Source organism: Oryctolagus cuniculus, chromosome 3 (genome assembly GCF_051225735.1).
Source record: "Oryctolagus cuniculus isolate XC-2025 breed Fujian yellow rabbit chromosome 3, ASM5122573v1, whole genome shotgun sequence".
NCBI lineage: Eukaryota > Metazoa > Chordata > Mammalia > Lagomorpha > Leporidae > Oryctolagus > Oryctolagus cuniculus.
Genome location: NC_142869.1, coordinates 6,328,075 through 6,352,628, shown reverse-complemented (window position 1 = coordinate 6,352,628; position 24,554 = coordinate 6,328,075). Strand labels below are relative to the sequence as shown.

The 24,554-nt window shown below is 57.0% G+C and overlaps 1 protein-coding gene across 1 annotated transcript in view; it reads left to right on the top strand.

Moving 5' to 3' along the window:
- The window catches only part of INPP5D (inositol polyphosphate-5-phosphatase D), a 143,495-nt gene extending 123,543 nt beyond the window's left edge, over positions 1-19,952 (top strand). Inside the window, exons 22-27 of the mRNA XM_070070037.2 lie at positions 1,257-1,344; positions 7,086-7,235; positions 9,265-9,361; positions 10,910-11,191; positions 15,144-15,762; positions 18,745-19,952. Coding sequence (XP_069926138.1) covers positions 1,257-1,344; positions 7,086-7,235; positions 9,265-9,361; positions 10,910-11,191; positions 15,144-15,762; positions 18,745-18,747 — 1,239 coding nt within the window. The 3' untranslated portion in view covers positions 18,748-19,952. The remainder of the gene's footprint in view (positions 1-1,256; positions 1,345-7,085; positions 7,236-9,264; positions 9,362-10,909; positions 11,192-15,143; positions 15,763-18,744) is intronic.
- Positions 19,953-24,554: the final 4,602 nt, after the last annotated feature.

The following is a 24,554-nucleotide window of genomic DNA, read 5'->3' as shown; positions in this document are numbered from 1 at the left end:
ATGGGATCCCCCTCCTGCCTATGCAGCCCCCAACCCCAGCCCTGGGTTTAACCCTAGGGCAGACATTGTTGTGTATCAGGGAAGCCAGCGACGGGAGCAGCCCCTGCATCCCAGAACAGCCCAGAGTTCCCACTGACTTCCAGCCATTTGATCCGGAACTTTCTGAATGGAGATATACTAAGTCCGTGCTGTTGGCCAACATGGCCCCAAAGCCCTCATCATGTCCCTTCTGTAGAGGGAAGACAGGGACCACTCAGCGCAAAGTCTGACCTTCAGACTCAACCTTTCTGTGTTGGGGCCATCACGGGAGCATTGCGTGCACCTGTTAGGACACATGTTGAGGGCCTGGGTTCAAGTCCTAGCTCTGCCCCCAATTCCAGCTTTCTGCTAATGTGTACCCTGTGAGGCGGCAGATGAGGGCTCCAGTGTGTGGGTCCCTGCCCACCCAGGTGGGAGACCCGGATCACGTTCTGGGCTCCTGTCTTCAGACTGCCCCAGCTTCAGCTGTTGCGGCCACTGGGGTGTGTGCCAGAAAATGGAAGATCTCTCCGTGCCTGTCCGTTTCTGTCTCTCTGCCTTCCAAATAAATATAAGTAAATAAAGGCTTTTAAAAAGGAGAAGAATCAGCTTTGAGTTGGGAAAACCCAGAGGCTGCCCGGTGACCAGCCTGCAGGAGCTAGCCTGCACATAAGCTCTGCTGGGCACCTGCACGCACCCAGCCCTTTGAGTTCCACCCAGTGGTGTGCAAAGCTCGGTGTGAACCCACCCTGAGCCAGACCCTGACTCTGAAAAATTGCTCCCAGCAGGGAGGTGGGGACAGTGGCGTGCAGGAGCCTGTGCCCATCATCCATTGGGCCAAACCTCCAACAACCTGCAGGACACTCCAGCCCACACAGAAGGCTCTACTGCCACTCCAGCCCCGGCCCCACCTGCCACGATCCTGGGAGAGGAGGAGAGGGAGGCAACGGAGGGGCTGTTTGAGGTCAGGCCTCTCCCTGGGGCACTCAGCCCGACTTAGGAGGCTTGGAGCGCAGTGTGGTGGTGAGGACATGGGAGAAAGTTTGCACCTGCCTTGCTGTACACCTGTTCTCCTGGGCGTGGAGCCAGAGGCCGGAATGTGGTTAATAAGGACATCGCCTGTCCTGTTTTCCATGAACTCCCCACGTGCAGACCAGTGCCCCTCATCCACCTGTCTGCACACCTGTTCCCTCACCTGCTCCCCCTGCTAGCGCTCACCCGTGCCCTTCTCTCCGCAGCTGACACCCATTATCTCCGACCCCGAGTACCTGCTGGACCAGCACGTCCTCATCAGCATTAAGTCTTGCGACAGTGATGAGTCCTATGGTAAGAGCCTACGACAGGTGCTGCACCTGCCCGTGAGCCCACGGCCTCTGCGGTGAGGGAGGCCGTGGCGTCTCCTCCAGGGAAAGCCCACCTGCGACTTTCCATCCTGTTTCCCTGCCACTCCCTGCCCAATCTCAGGGCGGCCAGAGGGACCATGACCAGTGAGTTGTCCTCTCTGCCCCTCCTGTTCCACTTCCGGGCCTAACAGCAGCCGCAGTGCCTCTGTCAGCTGCAGTAATCAGAGTCTGAGAAAATCAAAGTCGCTGGTCAAACTGAGGATTCCAACCCGGAAACAAGCAGTCAGCGGGCTGTGCTGAGTTAGGCGACAGGGTCTATTGTTTCCTTACGGGCTGAGTGCCTGCATTGAGTCAGGTTTAGAACAGTGCAGGTGTTTGGGTGGTCATGAGTCACACTGAAAACTGAAGGTCGCCTGGTACCAGCCAACAGACCTGCTGATTGGTTAGGAAGGTCTCATTGACTAGGGAGGCACGCGTCCTTTCCACATGGGATGGAGAACAATGGGGCCGTGACTCTCTCCTCCCACAGTGACCCACAGGCAGAAAGCGCACTCCTTGCGGTACAGCAGAGATTTGTGGGAAGGTCTGGTGACGCTGGAAGCAGCTACAGGGTGGCCTCCCAGCAGGGACAGTGTTCGACTTGCTAAGGCGTCTGCGGTCACCTTTTCTGCCCATGCCTTCCACCTCTGAGCCTTCCCCACGTCCCAGTCCACGCCTGGTGCTCTGCAGACGTTGTTGGATTCAGTCCTGCCAAGACCTTACGAACCAAGGTTCTAGTCTCCCCGTCCAGAGATGGGCACATGGCGCTTCAGAGAGGTCAGGGGGCTCACCCAAGTCACATGGCAGTAGTTGGCTGAGCCTAGTCTGAGCCATCACACGGCAGTAGTTGGCTGAGCCTAGTCTGAACCATCACACGGCAGTAGTTGGCTGAGCCTAGTCTGAACCATCACACGGCAGTAGTTGGCTGAGCCTAGTCTGAACCATCACACGGCAGTAGTAGGCTGAGCCTAGTCTGAACCATCACACGGCAGTAGTTGGCTGAGCCTAGTCTGAGCCATCACACGGCAGTAGTTGGCTGAGCCTAGTCTGAGCCATCACACGGCAGTAGTTGGCTGAGCCTAGTCTGAGCCATCACACGGCAGTAGTTGGCTGAGCCTAGTCTGAGCCATCACACGGCAGTAGTAGGCTGAGCCTAGTCTGAACCATCACACGGCAGTAGTTGGCTGAGCCTAGTCTGAACCCAGGTCTGCCTGCCCCGCTGTGCTGCTTGCTCACCACAGCTGCAGAGCTGCAGGCCCCGCCCTCCTGGGCGGGTCTCTAAAACACCTGCTCACACACGAAGGCGCTCTTTCTTCTGCCCTGCAGTGGCCACCCTCGGCGTGAAGACTGTCTTCTCCCAGCCCCCCGGATTTGGAATGAAATGTGGTAGTGTTCTGAGTGTGGCTAGGGGTGATGGACGCATCTGCCCGGCGATCTCTGGTCAGCATTGCCCGGCTTCCAGACTTCGGGGGGCTGTGGAGTCCTGCAGCTCCACCCACTGACTACCAGAGACACCATGGCTCTTATTAACATCTTCAGCCCATTCATGGCTCTGGCCCAGTGCCAGGTTCACCACTGAACTTGGGTGCAGCAGAGGGCGAGAAAGCAGGTGGCAAGAGACAGACAGAGAGAGAGAGAGACAGAGGCTAGAGACAAGCGACAGACCAAGAAGTTCTTAACAAGCCAGGCCAAAGATAATAGGGAGCCACCAAAGATTTGAGCAAGACAGCAACATGATCAGATTTGCAAACTGATGTTTGCAGCGATCAAACTTAAAAACGAGGGAGCCAGGGTGGAGGGAGTGATAGTAAAAAGGGAGAGGAGGGGCTAAAAGTGAGAGGTGCTACAGGGGGAGACTGTGTGGCCATGGGGATTGGAGGGTGGGGGGCTGTGGGTAAAGATGAAGCCGCACTGGGGTTCGCACAGCTGGGTTAACAGTGTTCCCATTTCCGGCACTGGGCCAGTCCCAGTACCACTGGCAAAGGAGACAGAGAAGGCACAGCCGGGGGGGCGGGAGGGGTCAGAAGGAAAGCACAAGGCGTGATGTGGGGACCACATCACAAGAGGCCGTGGGTACAGTAGCAGATGTGGCGAGGGGACAGCAAAGTAAAGACGGAGCAGTGTCCCCTAGACCCAGGGGCTCGGTGGGAGCAGCGGCTGTGGAGGGCAGCAGTGAGCACAGACTCCAGCAGTCAGGGAGCAGGTGCGGGTGGGGAGGCAGAGACCGTGAGCCTGGTCCAAGAGCGGGCCTGGTGTTGAGGCACCTGTTTGGGATGACGAGATCTGAATGTGCATGAATTCTGAGAGAGAGGCTGCTGACACATGGGTTAACCGCACGGGGAGCTGCCCTCGGCCAGCACTGCGGGAGGGTGGGGAAGGCAGCTTGGAGGCCCGAGCGATTTGCCCCAGGTTGTGCAGCTACGGAATGACTTGAGGAAAGCAATTGCTCGAACTTGGACTTGAACCCCAAGCAGCCCAGCTGCAGACCCCACAGCCTCGGTCTCCTCCCAAATGCAGCACTGTGACGTCACCCCACAGTGACGCCCGGCACAAAGGCTGTTCCTCATAAATTCTTGCTTCTGTCCTGGCATGCAGGGAGATGCAGGTCCCCCTGCTCAGGGGCCAGTGCATGGCCCGTTTTCCTCCCCTGCTTGTGGGCTGCACATTGTCCTTGTTCCTGATACGTGATCTGCATGGCCTCCAAAATATGCCTTGGCTTCGCTGTATCCTCATTTTTTTTAAAAAAAAAAAGAGGTTTATTTATTTATTTATTTATTTGAAAGGCAGAATTACAAAGAGAGGAGAAGGGAGACGAGAGATTGATTCCATCTGTTGGTTCACTCCTCAAATGGTCACAATGGCTGGACCTGGCTCAGACCAAACCCAGGAGCCAGGGACCCCACCCAGGTCTCCCACATGCGTGGCAGAGACTCAAGCACTTGGGTCATCTTCCGCTGCTTTCCCAGGCACATCAGCTGGGAGCTGGATCGGAAGTGGAGAGCCGGGAAGGATCTGAATTGGCACCCAGGTGGGATGCTGGCACCACAGGCGGCAGCTCAATCCATTCTGCCACAGTGCCGGCCCCTGCATCATTTTTAAAAGCGTTCCCTTGGGCCAGCACTGTGGCATAGTGGGTAAAGCCACCGCCTGTCATGCCAGCATCCCACATGGGTGCTGGTTCGAATCCTGGCTGCTCCACAGGAGCCAGGAGCTTCTTCCAGGTCTCCCATACAGGTGCAGGGCCCCAAGGACTTGGGCCATCTTCTACTGCGTTCCCAGGCCACAGCAGAGAGCTGGATTGGAAGAGGAGCAGCTGGGACTTGAACCGGTGCCCATGTGGAATGCTGACACTGCAGGTGGCAGCTTTACCCACTATGCCATAGCACCAGCCCCGTCAGCATCATTTTTATTCTTTTTTTTAAATTATTTGACAGGTAGAGTTATAGACAGTGAGAGAGAGAGAGAGAGAGAGAGAGAGAGAGAGAGAAAGGTCTTCCTTCTGTTGGTTCACTCCCAAATGGCCGCTACAGCCAGCGCTGCACTGATCTGAAGCCAGGAGCCAGGTGCTTCTTCCTGGTCTCCCAAGCGGGTGCAGGGCCCAAGCACTTGGGCCATTCTCCACTGCCTTCCCGGGGCCACAGCAGAGAGCTGGACTGGAAGAGGAGCAACCGGGACTAGAACCCAGCGCCCATATGGGGTGCCGGTACCACAGGCAGAGGACTAACCTAGTGAGCCACGGCGCCGGCCCCCATTTTTATTCTTCTGGATCCTCTCTGAGGACAGGTTCCCACGTTTGCAGGGTCAGAGGGCATCAACATGAGGGTACCTCAGAAACTGTGGGGCAGGTGTTAGCCTAGTGGTTGGTAAGCTGCCCATGTCCCATGTTGCAGTACCTAAGTGTGATGCCCGGCTTCAGCTCACGACTCCAAATCCTGCTAATGCCTAGCCTGCGACTCAAGAACTTGGATTTTCTGACCTCCTGACCTTGGCCTGGCCCAGCCCCAGTTACTATGGGCTGGAGAATTAACCAGTATATAGGAGCTCTTCTCTCTGTGTTTTTTAATTTTCAGGCTGATGGAATTAAAAGGCAAGGTGCATTTGCCGCACACTTTTGAAGACCCCTCGTATGCTTGGGATTCGTGGCCCTTGTCAAACTGATAGCTGGGGAGGCCGTCTCTGTAGATCTTGCCACATCCAAAGATTTGGGGGTCCCCACATCCTTGCTGGAACTTTGTGCTAACTTTGTGCCTTTTAAGAGTACTTTACTGGGCAGGTAAAGCTGCCGCCTGCAGTGCCGGCACCCCATATTGGTGCTAGTTCGAGTCCCAGCTGCTCCACTTCCGATCCAGCTCTCTGCTATGGCCTGGGAAAGTAGTAGATGATGGCCCAAGTGCCTGGGCCCCTGCACCTGCGTGGGAGACCCAGAAGAAGCTCTGGCTCCTGGCTTCAGATTGGCACAGCTCCAACCATTGCACCCAATTGGGGGTGAACCAGCAGATGGAACACCTCTCTCTCTCTCTCTCTGCCTCTCCTTCTCTCTCTGTATAACTCTGACTTTCAAATAAATAAATAAATCTTTTAAACAAAAGTACTTCAATGCTTCATTAACTCGCATTTTTCTGGCTAAGAAGGCAGAACCATTCCCACTTATTGAATCAGCCGGCTGCCATTCTTTCTGTGTGAAGCATCTGTCGGGATGTATCCGCCTGCCTGTCTGCGGGGATTCCACTTCGAGGAGTCCCCGGGGTTCAGCGGTGTCACCTCGTTGTCTGTGACTCTGGCTGCAGGTGCCACTCCCTGTCAGTTTCCTTTTATGTTAGTTTTTTTCCTTTGTGCAGAAGTTTGAAATTTGTACAGCCTCCAACCTGCCAGTCCAGCTTGTCAATGCTTGCATTGCTTCAAACCTTGGGAAGTCATCATCCTTTAGAGCAAGCTGGTTAGCACTGATTCCTGGCTTTCTGAAGTTTCCTCTGAAATGTGATTTCCACCCCCTTTTTTGTCTTTTTTCACGTGGGCTAATCAGGTGGAGGTTGTGCTGCTGTGGGCTTGGAAACACGTGCCCCATATTGCTCAGCATTGTTCCTAGGGGTGGTTTTGTGTTGTTGTTGTTCATTTTGGTTTGGTTTGGTTTAAGATTTATTTCATTTATTTGAAAGGCAGAGTGATGGAGACAGAGGGAGAGATGGAGAAAGAAACAGAAAATGTCCATCCACGGGGTTCACTCCCCAAATGGCTTCAATGCCAGGAACCTGGACTTCTGGGTCTCACATGTGGGTGGCAGGGGCCCAGGTGCTCGGGCCATCTTCCACTGCTTTCCCAGGCACGTTGGCAGGGGTCCAGAGTGGAGCAGCCAAGACTCAAACTGGTGCTCTGATGTGCGACACCATTATCACAGGTGGTGGCTTAACCCTCTGCGCTGCAACACTGGCCCCCTGTGGGATTTAAAAAAAGATTTATTTATTGAAAGGCAGAGTTACTGGGGGGGGGGGGGGGAGAGGGGAGGGGAGAAAGAAAGAGAGAAAGAGAGAGAGAGAGGCTGGTTCACTGCCCAGATGGCCTCAATGGCCGGAGCTGGGTCCATCCAAAGCCAGGCGCTGGGAGCCTTTTCCAGGTCGCCCACGCCGGTGCAGAGCCGCAAGCCTCTGGGCCGTCCTGACGTGGCTCCTGTCTCTCCTGTCCCCTCAGGCGAGGGCTGCATCGCTCTCCGGCTGGAGGCCACTGAGACGCCGCTGGCCACCCACACGCCGCTCACGCACCACGGGGAGATGACCGGCCACTTCCACGGGGAGATCAAGCTGCAGACGGCTCAGGGCAAGAAGCGGGAGAAGCTGTACGGTAAGTGGGGCTGCGTGAGCCGGGCGCGTCCCACCGAGCTACCGCGCGTCCTCCGCGGCGCCTGGGAGCGCGGACCTGGCGTGGCGCAGGGATCTTCCCACGGAGCCCCAGGGCCCAGCAGCCGTGGCCGGCCCCTCCCGACACGTCAGGGGACACCCATTAGGGCCCAGAGCTTTTGAGGGTCCCCCAAGGCCTCCGCTCTGGCCTCTTAGCATCTCCGGGCTTTGTCGCCCCGAATAGCGCCACTGCCTGGGGACCAGCAGGGCCGCTGCCTAGGGACCAGCGCTGTCGTCGCCACCGAGGAAAGCCGTGGCCACAGCTAAGGTGGAGAATTTCCCTCTCCTCCCTGGCCACGTTCATCCCCGCGGCCAGAAGCCCCACCGTCATCCTCCTATGTCTCTCTGGCCTGTCCCTACTCCGGTGCCAGCCACCCCCAGTATGGCCAGGTCCTCTGGTCCCCCATCCCCAGTGGGTGCCATCATCGTCCCCAACTCCCCTTTCTGACAGTCACTCCGCTCAGCTGCTGCGATGCTGGCCGTTGGGAGGGTGGCCAGGTGGCTCTCAGCACCACCCTTGGTGACACAGACTCCTACGGGCGATTCTGACACCCCCCCCCACCCTTGAATGGCAGCCTTAGGAGTCATCCCCTCCCCACCCCGTCCCCAAGGAGATCCTGCTGATGCATCTCTAAGGTCAAAACCGCCATCACTCTGTTGTGAGAATGCGGAGATGTGGCCAGAGGGACCGCACAAGGATGTGTCTGAATTCAAATCTGTCATGTAAAAAATATTGGTTTATTTGAAGTACAGAGTGAGAGAGAGAGATATTTCTTCCATCTGATGGTTCACTCCCCAAATGGCTGCAATGGCCAGGCTGGGCCAGGCTGAAGCCAGGAGCCTGGAACTCCATTCAGCTCTCCCACATGGGTGGCAGGGACCCAAACCGTTGGGCCTTCATCCACTGCCTTCCCATTGGCAGGGAGCTGGATCGGAAGCGGAGCAGCCAGGACTCCACGCTGTGCTCTGATGTGGGATGCCAGCATCATAGGCGACACCTTAGCTTGCTACACCACAGTGCCAGCCCCTGAATTTGTCATTTGCTCTAAATCATACCCAAAATTTTGAAACTTGGAAAGTAAAGTCATTAAATTTATACTTTCCAATAGTATCGGTTGGGTAGAACTTCCCAAGTTGAAACACTGCAAGGTTCGGCAGGAGCAGAGCTGCGCACGTCTTAGTTGAGTCTTTCTTCCCTTTCACCCGGGCAGCAGGTAGCTTTTTTCCCCATTTTCCACTCCCCCTTCCCTTTGATGCCTACTCAGAAGCACCCAGGTCACAGCACCTACGATGAGTTGGGCTTGAACCGTGAACTTGAGGATGTGTGACCGGAGTGTCTCCTAAATGTCATCTCGTGTGCCTGTCACACCAGCCTGTGAGCCAACGATTGTCCTTGACTGGCACCCGGGGAAACTGAGGCAGCACAGTGTGTGATGGGCTGAAGGTCACCTCCCTGGGAAGGGGCGAGTGCAAGCCCACCCGGTGCTGGGTGACTCGGAAATGGGATGTTTCCCTGCCTGCCACAGGGAGACCCCACCATCCCCGCTTGTCCAAACCCCGGGTGCTGCCTGCTGTGCGTGTGGCGCCCCCTGCTGGCCACAAAACCTGGTCAGGGTGATGGCAGACACGCCTCTGCAACCACAGGCCAGAGCAGGTTGGCTTTGAGTAACAAGTGCCCCGCTGTGTTTGTCGTATTCTAAGCTGACAAGAAATGTCTGCTCGTTTTGCCCCTTGCTGAGGTCAACAAGTTGGAAAAGTCACATGAAACAGCAATTCTGGGTCACTCGTGCCAATTCTCCTCGCTTTGGAGCCATGGCAGCCATAACCAGTCCATCCCTGCACTCATAAGAGGCCTCAGAATCTTGCTTAACCCACCTGCCAGGTGGCCGTCACTCCCTGCCCCGCTTCCTGAAAATGGAAGCCATTTTGCCTCACCTGCTCTCCTGTGCTCTTTCCTGGCCCTTGTCTTCCAGATTTTGTGAAGACAGAGCGGGATGACACCAGCGGGCTGAAGTCCCTGAAGAGCCTCACCAGCCACGACCCCATGAAGCAGTGGGAGCCGGCCAGCAGGTAGGGCGTGGGGGCCGGGGCTTGTCACAAACCAGCTTGGCTCTGCAGACCCTGGCCTGCGAGAGGGCCAAGGAGGGAGGAAGCCGGGGTCCCCAGGCCAGGGGGGAGCTCTCTGCCCTCACTTCTGATCATGGCTCCCGTCACGGGGCCGTTGGGGTCACCCTGGTGGAGCTGGGGAGGCTCCTGCGTTGAGCCGTTCAGCTCAGCTCCGCCAGCGTTTGTGGGGCACCTGCTGCATGTCAGGGTCTGGAGGAACCAGGGGAAGTCGGGGGCAGAGCCTGACCTGGGAGCTCACTGCAGCCCAGGAAGAAGTGAGTGCAGAGGTCACCGCCAGGTCTCCTGGGAGCAAGGGGGCACCAGCAGCCCTGGCGCCTGAGCTCAGCAAACCCCATCCTCACCCAAAGGGAGAGTTCAAGGGGGCAGTGCGTGCATGCTGCTCTTGACAGAGATTGACTTGGGAATAATCCAGATCAAGTCAGCGTTGTGAGGGGACAGCTGTCCCCACTAGCAGGGTTGCCTCAGCTCACCTGTGGGGCCTCGAGTGCCAGAATCTAGCCAGTGAGCACCCGGGTCTTTGCAAACTCACCTGCTGATGGGGCAGAGATGCACCAGGAGCGGGCATAGCTGTCCCTCTGCTCCCTGCGGTCCCCACACTGCTTGTCCCTCCAGCCCTCACCCTTCACACCCTCTGTGCACACAGGAATGCCTGTTGCTAGCCCATTCCTTGGTCTACATCCAGCTGTGATGGTCAGAGCCATGGGCAGCCTCCTTCTGTCAGTATCCCATCAACAAGTGCATCCTAGCTCTAAAGCACCTCTCGGCTCCAGAATCGGGACCGGTGTTGATCCCCTGGGTCTCTCCTATCTGAGGGTTTGCTTCAGTGTCATTTCCTCATGGTCAGCCACTATACAAAAATATTCAATGGAAAGTTCCAGAAACAGACAAGTCTTATGTTTCAAGTAACTTTTTATTACGGTATTTGTCATCATTGTTCCATTTTCTTGTTATCTATTGTCTCTAAACTCTTCCTAGGCCTCATTTATAAGTTAAGCCTCATCATAGATATGTGGATATACAAAAACTCATAGTATACGAGCATGCTCCAAAAAGCTTGTGAAAAACACATATTATGAAAAAACTATGCAGGATTTTAAAATGTTTTTGCACCAAAATAAACTTACCTCTTAATTCCATTTTTCCATGAACTTTTTGAAGTCCCTTGTCTAGAGGATGTTGTCCTATCACGGGTTCAAAAATCCCCTGGGGGATCGTGGAACCCCTTGGGGGGGGGGACCAGTGTACCATGGCCCTGCCACTGGGCCTGTTTGTCCATCCCCCAAAAACGGAGCCCACGGCTGCCTCATTCAGGACCACACTCCCTCCTCCTGGCCCAGGCCTGGTGCTTGCTACACCCTTAGTACCTGTTCTGTTGTGTAACTGAATGAGAACTGAGGGGAGCCTGGGGCCACCAGAGGGCGCTGCCCTTGGGCTGGCGCTGACCCCAGGAAGGGCAGGGAGCCCTGAGATTAACTCTACGTCTTCCCGCAGGGCTCCTCCATGCAGTGGCTCCAACATCACCGAAATCATCAACCCCAACTACATGGGGATGGGGCCCTTTGGGCAGCCAGCACCCCTGCCCGGGAAGCAGACGCTGTCCCCTGACCAGCAGCTCACAGCCTGGAGCTACGACCAGCCGCCCAAGGACTCCTCACTGGGGCCCGGCAGGGGCGAGAGCCCTCCGACACCTCCCTCCCAGCCGCCCCTGTCGCCAAAGAAGTTCTCGTCCTCAGTGGCAAACCGGGGCCCCTGTCTCAGGACTCAGGAGTCACGGTGAGCGTCTTCCTCTGCCCTCCCCTCCCTGCTCACCGCGGGTCCCTGCGTCTGCCCCGGGACGGCAGCCTTGGGAGGGCAGGGGCTTGTGTCCGCTTCACACTTACGTCCCCAGGCCCGGAACACAGTCGGCACTCGAGACCTGTTTGTGGGCCTCCCTTCTCCTAACCTACTGGTACAACTGGATTTTAGAAAAGGAGGGCAGGCGGTGTTCACACAGGGGCTAAAACACCAGTTCCGACACCCGTGGCCTGGGGCCAGCGTTGTGGCACAGTGGGTTAAGCCACCACCTGCATCACCAGCATCCCATATGAGCGCCGGGGCTGCTCCGCCTCCAGCCCAGCTCCCTGCTAATGTGCCTGGGAAAGTAGCGGAGGACGGCCCAAGTGCTCGAGCCCCTGGCATCCTCATGGGAGACCCAGATGGAATTTCAGGCCCCTGGCTTTGGCCTGGGCCAGCCCTGGTCGTTTGTGGCCATTTGAAGAGTGAACGAGAGGATGGGAGACTTGTCTGTGTCTCGCCCTCGCTCTAAAAACTCTGCCTTTCAAGTAAAATAAAATAAACATTAAAAAAAAGAAAAACAAGCATAAACACATTGTAACAGCAACAACAAAATACACCTGTGTCCCTTATCAGAGTGGCCCCGTGATGCCTCCAGTCACTGGGTTCCTGCTACCCACGTGGGAGACCTGGATTGAGTTCCTGGCTCCTGGCCGAGGCTCCGGCTGGGGGCCACTGCAGGCACTGGGGAGTGAACCGGCAGATGGAAGTCCTCTCCTGCTCACTCTCTGGTTTTCTGGTTCTCTCTCTGTTTCTCTGCCTCTCAAGTGAAAAAATATAAATAAAGGGGCTAGAAAATTGTAAAGATACTGCCAAGAAAAGCAACCTCCTATAAGAACTATATTTGTTCAGAATGGATTTCCAGAACTGTGAACTCCCAGGCGTTTCTCACTCCTGGAGGCCCCATGGACAGGGTTGGAATCTCCATGCAGAAGCTCCTCCCAGACCCAGTCCCCACTCTGCTCTCAATCACAAGGAGGAAAAGTCCCCGTGTGCAACCTTCTGTCCGCCCCTAATTGTTGGGGACAGTGACAGTCAGGAGCAAGTGGGAATAGGAACACAAAAGGCAGGTGGCAGCCAGCCTGGGGAGGGAGAGGGCCTTGGCCACAGAGCCCCGGGGAGGCCCACGCAGTCCGAGAAGGCTGCTCTGAGCCTGGAACCAGTGCAGGCGGAGGTCAGAGCCAGGAGCAGACCTGGCTGGGCATGGCCACCGAGGAGTGATATCAGTGCTTCCCAAGGCTGCCAGTGCCCTTCACACACACTGCCCAGAACAAACCGTGCTGGCCGCTGAGCTGGACGGGGCCCTGACATGTTCCGGTCTCCCCAGGGTGACGAGGACATGGCAGGTGCGGCTCCATAGAGGTCAAACCTTGTCTTCCCCAAGCCTGCCTTGTTTCTTCCTCCCGGGAGAGGGTGGCCTGAGGGTGCTGCCTGCCACCTTGCCATCAGGAGCCTGCGGAGGGAGCCGGCGTCACCCATAGCGCAGCCTCCATGGGCTCCTCCACCTGTGCACGCCCAGCCTGGCCAGCGTCGCCTCTTAGGGGAGGAGCAGCCAGTAGTTTTGTCCTTAAGCTCCTCCTATAAAGTATGGACAGATGAGAGGTGGTGAGGGCGTGGGGACGAGGGTGGTGGCAGGAGGGGACAGGGAGGAGGAAGCCTGGGCACCGATGTGTCTACTGCACCTCTGGTTTTCAGGATTTATGGAGGATGTTTTGGACTCTGTCCCTTCCCTGAGAAACTTGGGGGCGGGACAGACCACGGCAGAGGGACTGAGCACAAGCACCCTTACATCTAGGGCTCTCCTCCCAGCCACAGTCCTGATTCCCCCAGGGGCGCCCCTCTTCCAGCCCCGAGAGGGGCCGGCCACGGTCAGCTCCTGCACTGCTTCTCCGCTCCTTTCCAGGAGGTAATGAGCCTGCTGTCGAGTCCCTAGGCACGCCCTGAGGCTGGCCTCCCCTATCACCCCTGACATGGCGTCTCATGGCACCTGCTCAAGGATGACAGCCGCCTCCCTCCACGGGCCCACGTCTGCTCCCCAAAAGTCGATCAGAGCTTGGCTGTAGAGCAGCTGCTGAGCAGTCAGTGGCAGGCGCCTTGGGGTGCCCGGGGCCCCCCACTGTCTTCACGACAGGTTCCTTCTCTGCAGAGTGCTGCCCTGGCTGGAGTATGCCACTGGGCAGAAAACGCGTAAAACATGCTCGCGCGCCCCTTCTCAGTGCCCCCAGGAACCACCTCCATCAGAGGCCACGCCGCCTGCTCAGGGTCACAGCCTGGCTCTCCGTCTCTGGCCTGTTTTCTTGTCTTTGCCCAACACTGGCCTCTGTCCAGACTCCCTCTGATTGTCAGCACCATTGCGAACTGGGAAAGGCAGGAAACCACTCTCCCCGGAGCCCTCCCAGGAAAGAACTTGGCCTTGCAGGAGAGAGCTCTGTGCTGATTGGTCCCCCGAGCACAGATTTGGTTCTTTGGCTCCTGGCTGTCCCTGGGCCACGTCTCACGCATCATCGGTGCTTGGTAGTGGTGCAGCCTGAGCTGAGACCCTCAGCTACCACGAATGGTCAGAAGGGAGCAGGTCAGGTGGCCAGCGAGGCTTCCCTCCTGCAAGGCTCTGTGTGGAAGTGCTGAAGACGGGGCCCTGGGGGAAGCCGGGAAAGGGGGCCCGGTGATAGCAAGGGCTGGGGGCGTGGCGCACAGGCCTCTGATGAGGAGGGGGCGGTGTGAGGGTGCTGTGTGCGTCCACTCTTCCCTTTCTCTTCTAAAACCTCCAGCAAAGTTGCCCCTCCTCACTGATCCTCTGCTGGGAGCCGTTCTTTATTTTATCTTATTTATTTATTTATTTGACAGGCAGAGTTAGACAGTGAGAGAGAGACAGAGAGAAAGGTCTTCCTTTTTCCATTGGTTCACTCCCCAAGTTGCCACTACGGCCAGTGCGTTGTGGCCAGCGTGCTGCTCCGATCCGAAGCCAGGAGCCAGGTGCTTTTTCCTGGTCTCCCATGCGGGTGCAGGGCCAAGGACCTGGGCCATCCTCCACTGCCTTACCTGGCCACAGCAGAGAGCTGGACTGGAAGAGGGGCAACCGGGACAGAATCCAGCGCCCCAACTGGGACTAGAACCCGGGGTGCTGGCACCGCAGGTGGAGGATTAGCCTAGTGAGCCAGGGCGCCGGCTGGGAACTGCTCTTATGGTGGAAAATGTCCCCAGCCTGACCAGGATTGCCTGTGAGGACCACACGTGAATAACAGAAGCGGCTCTTCTTCTTTTGTCTTTCTAAACATGTTTGTTTGTTTTCATTTTATTTGAAAGGCAAACAGGACAGAGAGGCAAAAGCAGAGATACAGAGCGAGCAAGCTTCCATCTGCTGGTTCACCCCCCACCTCTGTCCCCAAGGCTTGCAACAACCGGCGCTGGGCCAAAGTTCACCCCCCCACACCCCACCCCCACCCCTACCCCACTCTGTCCCCAAGGCTCGCAACAACCAGCGCTGGGCCAAGCCAAAAGCAAGAGACCTAGTGGGTGGCAGGGACCCAAACCCTTGAGCTGTCACCTGCCGCCTCCCAGGGTGTGCATGAGCAGGACCTGGCTCAGAAGGGGAGGAGCCAGGACTCGACCCATCGCTCTGATGTGAGATGCAGGTGCTGCAAACAGCCTCCTAACCGCTGCGCCAAACACCGCCCCTCCTCTTGATTTCTTTTTATCAAGGTGAACTTTGCATGACATAAAATCAACCACTTCAAAACGAACAGTGAGGTGGCATTCAGTGCGTTCACCGTGTCGTGCAGCCGGCACCTCTGTCTTGTTCCAACCCCGAGACATCTTGTTCCAACCCCAAGACAGAAGCCCAGCCCCCTGAAGCAGCCTGTCCCCTCACGTGTCCACTTTCTCCCAACCCCAGGCCTGGCGACCTGGGGAAGAGCACAGCCGACGCCTCCGCGCACGAGGACCTGCAGCCGAGCAAGCCGGAGATGTTCGAGAACCCGCTGTACGGCTCCGTGAGCGCCTTCCCTAAGCCGGCTCCCAGGAAAGAGCAGGAGTCCCCCAAGCCGCTGCGGAAGGAGCCCCCGGCCTGCCCAGACCCGGCGCTCCTGTCACCCAGCATTGTGCTCACCAAAGCCCAGGAGGCCGAGGGCAGCAAGGGCCCGGGCAAGCAGGGCCCCGTGCCCTTCCTCAGCCCGGCGCCCCGACTACGCTCCTTCACCTGCTCCTCCTCCGCCGCCGAGGGCAGGCCGGCCAGTGGGGACAAGAGCCAGGGGAAGCCCAAGGCCCCCGCCAGCTCCCAGGCCCCAGTGCCAGCCAAGAGGCCCATCAAGCCTTCCAGGTCGGAGATGGGCCAGCAGCCCGCGGCCACGCCGATACCACCCACCCCATCCCCAAGGCCACCCCTGCCCATCAAGAGCCCAGCAGTCCTGCACCTGCAGCACTCCAAGGGCCGCGACTACCGCGAGAACACGGAGCTCCCCCACCACGGCAAGCACCGGCCAGAGGAGGCGCCGCTCGGCAGGACTGCCATGCAGGTAGGTGGGTGCGGGCGTGTGTGCAGCACGTGTGCGCATTGTGTTCACGTGTGTGCTCACGTGTGCGCTGAGATCAGCCTGGAGCCACTCCATGAGGAAGCGTTGGAATCAGGATTTGTTTGAGGATTTTTAAGTATTTTTATTTGAAAGGTAGAGAGAGACAGGGGAAAAAAATCTACTGCCAATGGTTCACTCCCCAAATGCCCTCAGTAACAGGCTGGACCCATGGGGCCGGCACTGTGGCTCACTTGGTTAATCCTCCACCTGCGGTGCCAACATCCCATATGGGCACAGGGTTCTAGTCCTGGTTGCTCCTCTTCCAGCCCAGCTCTCTGCTGTGGAAAGGCAGTGGAGGATGGCCCACGTGCTTAGGCCCCTGCACCCGCGTGGGAAACCAAGAAGAAGCACCCGGCTCCTGGCTTTGGATTGGTGCAGCGCCAGCTGTGGTGGCCATTTGGGGAGTGAACCAATGGAAGGTTGAGCTGTCTCTCTCTCTCTGTCTGTAACTCTACCTGTCAAATAAAAAATAAAATAAAATAAAATAAAATAACATTTAAAAAAAAAAAAAACAGGCTGGATCTGCCGAAGCTGGGAGCCAGAAATTCAATTCTGGGTCACCCCCATGGGTAGCAGGGACTCAGCTACTTGAGTTAGCACCTGCTGCCTCCCAGGACCTGAACCAGCAGGAGGCTGGGATCAGAGGTGAAGGTGGAACTCAGAACCAGGCATTCCAGTACGGGACACAGGTGCCTCAGCAGTGTCTGAAACATTGCCAGACACTCTCTCCTGGAATCAGGATGGGAACCCACATCTGTCTGCCCACCCCCCGAACACACATGCAAGTCCCTGACCCTACATGGCCTCTTCAGTGACTGTTGAAAGGAATAAAGTACCACGGATAAACCCCCAGCCCTGTGGAATGAAACACCACGAAGAAAAGGAATCTTGATGATTTATTTCATTATTATCATCCTTAGAATGCATACTTAAAAAAAACTCAATGTTTTTTCAAAAGATTGATTTGAAAGGCAGAGTTAGAGAGAGAGAGGATCTTCCATCTGCTGGTTCAGTCCCCAAATGGCCACAACAGCTGGGCCCAGGCCAGGCTGAAGCCAGGAATCAGGAGCTCCCCTAGGTCTCCCACGTGGCTGCAGGGGCCCAAGGACTTGGGCCACCTTCCACTGCTTTCCCAGATGCATTAGCAGGGAGCTGGATTGGAAGTCAAGCAGTCAGGACTCAAACCAATGCCTATTTGGGATGCTGGTGCTACAGGCAGTGGCTTAACTGGCTGCACCACAGCACTAGCCCAAAATCCCAGTGTTTGAGAGACTTCAGAGGCAACTTCCTCTTCATTCCTTTAAAGGGCATTTCTCCTTTTTAAATTTTTCATGTATTTATTCATTTCAAAAATGGAGAGACAGACAGCAATCTCCGCTTGGGCCGTTCCCTGCAGCCTCCCCGGGTGGAGGAAGCTGCAAACACGTGTGGAGCCAGGGCTTGAACCAGGCACTGACATGGGCTGCAAGCATCCCAGTGTCTGAACCCCTGTGCCCAACACCCACCGCCTCTAATATGTTTCTTGCCTAGCGAAACAAGCAGTAATTAAAACTCAGATGCTGCACTGCACTCGAGTCCCAGCTCCCCACTGCTGGGTCTGTGCCGTGAGTCCATTTTCTCCTCTGTCGGAGGGGCCTGTTGGCGGCACCTCCCTCGTGGGGTTAGAGCTAAGACTGCATCCTGTGTGACTGTGCGTTAGTGTTGTGCACAGTTATCCCTGGGGATCTATGGGGGGCCTGCTTCCAGGGCCCCACGGACACCAAAACCCACAGATGCTGAAGCCCCTTAGGAAACAGCGTGAGACCTACACACATCTTCCTACACACTTTAAGTCATCTCTGGATTCCTTCTCACCCAGTGCAATGCAAATGCCGTAGAAATAGTTGTTGCACAGCGTTGCTTAGGAAATAACGACAAGAAAACCACTCTGTGTTGAGTACAGAGGCAATTTGGTTTTTAAATATTTTCCTTCTGTGATTGGAATGTATGTGCAGCTATGTATAGAGTATTAGAGTATCTATAATTGACTACAAGAGGGCTGTGAAAAGCCCAGGGACAATGCACGTTTGTCTTTCAAAATTGTTGTTAGGCCGGCGCCGCGGCTCACTAGGCTAATCCTCCGCCTAGCGGCACCGGCACACCGGGTTCTAGTCCCGGTCGGGGCTCCGGATTCTGTCCTGGTTGCCCCTCTTCCAGGCCAGCCCTCTGCTGTGGCCAGGGAGTGCAGTGGAGGATGGCCCAGGTGCTTGGGCCCTGCACCCCATGGGAGACCAGGAAAAGCACCTGGCTCCTGGCTCCTGCCATCGGATCAGCGCGGTGCGCCGGCCGCAGCGCGCCGGCCGCGGCAGCCATTGGAGGGTGAACCAACGGCAAAAAGGAAGACCTTTCTCTCTGTCTCTCTCTCTCTCACTGTCCACTCTGCCTGTCAAAAAAAAAAATTGTTGTTATTTTATTTGAAAGGCAGAGAGCAGACAGGCAGGCAGATAGAGAGCCTCTGTCCTCCGGTTCTCTCTCCAAATGCCCACAACAGCCAGGACTGGGCCAGGCTGAAGCTGGGAGCCGCGAGCTCAATCCAGCCCGCCCACATGGATGGCAGGGACCCAACTACTTGAGCCGTCACCTGCTGCTCCTAGGGTGTGCGTTAGCAGGAAGCTGGAAACCAGAAACAGAGCTGGGAATCAAACCCAGCACTGCCCTGCAGTATGGGACAAGGGGGTCTTAACTGCTGCGCCAAATGCCGGTCCCTGTGCTACCTTTTAATTCCACTTTCCAAGAATGTGTTGAAGTCCCCTCATGTGCAGAAAGTACCTGGAACCATGTGTGCTGCATGATCCAGGAGGCCGGGTACAGGCGTGCGGGGACGTGGGGGCCACTCGGCGCACCGAAGCCTGGGGGAATGACAACCTTTCTGTTCTTGTCCTGCAGTGAAGCCTTGGGAAGCCGCTGGCATTTCGGGTCAGGAGTCCACAGGAGCAGCAGACGCCACCCACAGCCTCTTCTGAGACCTGCCAGCTCCTCCCACCCAGCTCCCCAGGCCCAGCTTCGTATTGTTTCAGGAAAGGGCCCAGCTTCTGAGAGGTGCAAGCCGTGGGCTGGCTGCGAGGCTGGGTACCGCGTGCTGAGAGTGGAAGGGAAACACACACCCGCTGGGCAGCGCACACCTGCACGCCGGTCCCCAGCTCCGTCTTGGTACTCGGGACCCCTGCACCTTGTTCACGTCCCCATAAGAAAGGACCCAAAGCACCGATTCAAGGGTGGAGAGATCAATAATAATAATAATAATATGAATATGAATAATAATAATGGCCACATGGATCGAGCACTCACTGTGTGCCACTTGCTTCCAGAACATTCTGTCGGGACCCCCTCCAGGGCTGAGACTCCAGTCCACTAAGAACATGCGTCCAAACCCACCAGCTGAGAACTGGGTGTCCTGAGGGGTTTGCACAAAGCATTAAGAAGGCCAGTGCCCTCCTGGAGCAAGGCCGGGGCTCAACCTTAGGAAGCTGCATGGTCTGAGCAGCTCAGTGAGGGTACAAAGGGCCTGGCCCTGTCCAGCTCCCCTGATGCGGCTGCTTTAGCGAAAGCCCAGGGGGCCCGGCCCCTCAGAAGAGGAAGGGTCTGCCTGTTTCTCCAGTTCCTCAGGTGGCAGCTCCAACTCTCCAGCAGAGAGATCTGGCCACAGCCCGGGGCCAGCCACACCAAGGCCCGTTCCGGGTGTCCGTGCCAGGTTGCCATGTTCCCCTCGAAGTGGGCAGCCGCCACCAGGCCACGGGCTGAGCCAAGCCCCTGCCACTCACTCTGTCCCAGCGGCAGGCAGCTGCTGCTCCTGAGAGCCCAGCTCTGCAGCCTGGTTGCCTGGTAGGGTGGGCAGCTCGGTTCCGGGCTCCCGAAATAGATCAACCTCTGCTTGCTGAGCTCCGTGGCTTCCAACCCTGCTTCCTTGGTGACTAGAAGAATAGGTTGGTGACAGCTCTTCTTGTACTGCTTTTTGACATAACAGTTAAGGTAGGAAACCCAACCCAGTGTGTTGTGTGTGAGTGTGTGTATGTGTGTGTGCGTGCAGAGGAGGGTCCATACCCCATGTGCTCAGGGGTCTCCATCTGTGTGACCAATAAACCATGCCTTTCTCACTCTGCTGTTCTCTGTGTGGCATCTCCCCCAACCCCAGACATTCAGAGCCCCAGACATGTGTGTGGGCTGAGGGAGCAACTGCGGGGGGACGAGAGACGGCTGTTGAGGGTTTGTGGGGGGTGATGGGAAAGCATGGCCCTGAACAGATAGGACCCCACAGAGCCAGCTTGAAGCTAGCATGGATAACTGGGTAGACATCGGTCCCCACACATATGCCTCCTCCAGCCTCCAGGAGGGGCACCCCGCCACGCACACACACCTGCTGTCTTAGAGCCCGTAAGTTCCTCCCAGCTCTTATCCTTCACCACTCAAGCTCCAGGGACAAGGCACATGCATGGAACGATCCCCAGGTCATGGGCAGGGAGCAGCCTTGGAGACCCACCTGCAGGGTGTGGTGGCCAGCACTGCCCCTCAGGCTGCTCAGCCTCTGTCCTGCTCACAGACCCCAGGCCTGGGCTCCAGACGGAGCTCGAGGGAGTGGCATCTTTGTCTGCCATGGAGGAAAGCAGTCACTGGTGCCCTGGTGACAGGTGGACACTGACAGGATGGGGCTGAGGCCACTGGGACCTCCCTGCTGGCTGGCTTTCTGGTCCCCACAGTGAACCTGACCCACGCCCCCACCAGCCTCAGCTCTCAGCAGGCCGTGGGCCAGGGTGGAGAGGCAGCTGGAGACACCCAGACATGGCAGGTCCTCCCCACCATTGCTAGGGGGTCCCAGGAGCAGCTCAGAGGGGAGCACAGCATGGGGCAGGCCTGACCCCCTGCCTGCCACCTTTGTGCTGAGTCCAGCCCTGAGCACACGCGTGGCCCTCCTCCGCCATCCCCACAGTCAGGTGCGGGCTGCTGTGCAGACCTGGCGCTGGCGGCACGTGTGCCCAGAACTGCGCGGTTTCAGGACGTGCAGCCGTGTCCTTTCCACCTCTCAGCCGGAGCTCCCTCCTTGGGCTCCTGGCTGCCACCATCTGTTGGGGCCGCCTTCAGTCACCTGTCCCGTCTCTCCTCTCCTGATGACCCTCGGGAGCTCCATAACCGAGAAGGCAGCCGATCGAGATTCCCCCGCAAGGGCACCCCCAGTCCCAAGGTCAAGTCTACTGCGCTCCTTTGCATGGTTATAGGAAAGCTGGCTGGAAACGCAACACCAAGGTGATGTCATCACAATGGACAGTCCCTGGCACCGGCACAGCACCTCCCCCCACTCCATGCCTCCTGCAAAGTCGGGGTGGGCCCCGCCATCTCCTGCCCACCTGTCAGTTCTCTTTCCATGCCATGTTTTTCCACCTCGCAGGAGGGAAATTAGTGAGTCATTCAGAAAAGCTCTCCCGCAGCTACCTTCCCTAACCCAGCCTCCCAGGTCCTTAAAATAGCTCCTTTCCCAGCAAACTAATTTCCATGGAGACCCAGCCACGGGAAGGCCCAGAGCTTTCTGCAAGGCAGCTCAGCTCCCAGCCTCCACCACGGCAGAGCCCCTTTATGATGCAAATGCCTGCTCACCCCCACAGACACCCCCGGAGCCCCACTTTGGGAAACCTGCCCCCAGGACGAGCACCGGCAGGTGGGGGCTAGCTATGGGTGCTCTACTTTCTGGTCGTGTTCTGTTGAAGGGCTGGGCTGCACAGGTCGCCTCCTCCCAGGTCCCGGCAGACCTGGGCCACTGGGATGTCCAGGGAGTAATCTGAGACCAGGTGGACACAGCTCACATCTTCATTCGCTCAAGTCCATGTTGATGGCAGGTGCTGGGCCTTGGGCGTCACCACTTCCATTAAGGACAGCCAGGAGGTCAGACAGAATGGGGTTGTTTTACTTATTTGAAAGGTAGAGGGAAAGACAGAGGTCTTCCATCCACTGGTTCACTCCCCAAATGGCTGCAACAGCCAGGGCTGGGGCTAGGCCAGGCCAAAGCCAGGAACCAGGAACTCTTCTCCAGGTCTCCCACGTGGGTGCAGGGCCCAAACACTCGGGGCCATCCTCTGCTGCTTTCCCAGGCACATTAGCAGGGAGCTGGATTGGAAATGGAGCAGCTGGGACTCGAACTGGCACCCATATGGGATACTGGCTTTGCAGGCAGCAGCTTAACCCTTTGTGCCTCAGCACCTGCCCTGACACAATGGGTTTAAATATCTTGTCTTTTATTTCCTAAAAATGAGGCCTGCCTTACAGCGCCGGCACACCAGGTTCTAGTCCCGGTCGGGGCGCCAGATTCTGTCCCGGTTGCCCCTCTTCCAGGCCAGCTCTCTGCTGTGGTCCGGGAGTGCAGTGGAGGATGGCCCAAGTGCTTGGGCCCTGCACCCCATGGGAGACCAGAAGTACCTGGCTCCTGCCATCGGATCAGCGCGGTGTGCCGGCCGCAGCACGCAGGCCGCGGCGGCCATTGGAGGGTGAACCAACGGCAAAGGAAGACCTTTCTCTCTGTCTCTCTCTCTCACTGTCCACTCTGCCTGTCAAAAAAAAAATTAAAAAAAATAAATAAATAAAATTTTTAAAAAATGAGGCCTGGCCTAGGCTGCTAGCTCTCTGAGTCTCAGACTCGTCATCTGTAAAATGGCGGGCGGGTGTTGCGAGCATTCAATGAGCGTGTCTCTGGGAAGGGCCTGGCGTGTGGTGGGGCTCCTGGGGGGCTCCTGGACATCACTCTTCCCAGCTCCCTGGGGGATGAGGCTGTGTGACATGGATGTCATCCCGAAGGGAGCAGAGAAAAAAACTCACTCTAGGCAGTGACAAGCAGTGGGGGAGATTTACAAGCTGGGCTCTCCGGGACTGGCAGAATGTTCTAGAAGGAGGTAAGGCAAGCACATGGATAAAAAAAAAAAAAAAAATTCAGGGGGCAAGCTGAGGCTGAGAAAAACCTGAGAGACAAGGGCTCGTCGCAGGCAGGGAGACTAGCCGAGGCCTAGAGAGGGCTGGTTGAGTCCAGAGAAGACTGGTTGGAGCCAGTAGGGCTACTTGAGGCCAGGGAGACCACTCAAGATTAGAAAACTACTTGAGGCCAAAGAGGGGCTAATTGAAGCCAGGATGGCGAGTTGAAGCCAGAGACTATTTGAGGCCAGAATGACTAGATGAGACCAAGGAAGAGCTAGTTGATGCCAGAAAGACTAGTTGAGACTGGGCTAGCTGAAGTCAGAGGTGCGGGTTGGATTGCCCTGGCTATGCAGACCACAGCGACTTGAATTACCTGAGCTAATGGGAGCAGAGCCCAGGGAAACAAAAAGTCCTAGAATAGGGCTGACCACATCCCACAGGGCAGTGCAGGGCAGGACCATGGCCGCAGGGGACACGTTGGCAGATCCAGCTCCTGCTCCTTCCTCCTCCCCTCTCCAAGCCGATGACACAGTCCTGCTTCATTCCACAGGGAACTGGTGGGGGCGGAGGGGCAGGCAGTGGCCGCTTGTCTAGGGAGATCGAGAGTGGGGTGAGGGAAATGAGGCATGAGGGGTGCAAAAGGGAACAGGCCTCGTTCTCAAGTGCCTGCCCTCAGCTTGCACCACCTCAAATTTAAACACCCCCCCCGACTCTGTGCCTGCCTGGCTCCCTCTACACCCAGCCCTGAATAGCAGGTGCAGAAGTGAGAACCAGATCCCAAGAGCAGCTGAATTCCCTTGAGGAAAGCAGCCACGATACCTCTGCAGCCCTGGCAGGGCCTGGAAGTGTTGTGGGGCTGGGGATCCCCCAGTTATGTTGTGGGGACCCAGAGCCCTGGCTGGGCTGGGAGAGACCCCCAGTTGAATTTAGCCCAGTTCTTGTCTTACGGGCACATAAGAATACAGCCAGGGAGGCCGGCACTGTGGCACCATGGGCTAAAGCCCTGGCCTGAAGCACCAGCATCCCATATGGGCACCGGGACTAGAACCGACTGCTCCTCTTCTGATCCAGCTCTCTGCCATGGCCTGGGAAAGCAGTAGAGGACGGCCAAGTCCTTGGGCCCCTACACCCACATGAGAGACCCGGAAGAATCTCCTGGCTCCTGGCTTCAGATTGGCACAGCTCTGGCTGTTGCAGCCATCTGGGGAGTGAACCAGTGAATGAAAGACCTCTCTCTCTCTCTCTCTCTGTCTCTCTCTCCCTCTCTCCCTCTCTCTGTAACTGTCTTTCAAATAAATAAAAAATAGATCTTTAAAAAAAATGCAGCCAGGAAGTTAGAGAGAGGTGGACAGAGGAGCAGGATTTATTGGAAGGCAGAAAGCACACACTCAGATGTGAATGCAGGCGACCTCAAGAGAGAGAATTGCCCCCACCCAGGCTGGGGTCAAACTTCGACAGGGTAGGGGTGGTGCTCAGGGCGGAGCCTGATGGGCATCCAAAGATACAGGATTTGGGGTGGGGCTGCGGTGCACCTGCTGGCCCCCAAGAAGGCATCTTGGTACCTGGCGCTGGATGCAAGGTGAGGCTTAGCTGCATGATGAGTGAGCGTGTTGAGTCTTCAGCCACACTGAACTGGCGTGCCAGGTGATGGGATCTGGGCAGTTGCACATGGCTTAGGTATTGGCAGCCCTTAGCTCCTATCCCTGACTCCCTGACGCCCACATCAGAAGAAGGAAGCGGGAAGAGCAGGTGGGAGAGGCTGTCCTCTGTCAGAAGCAGGATCCTGCTTTGGTGCATGGGATAGA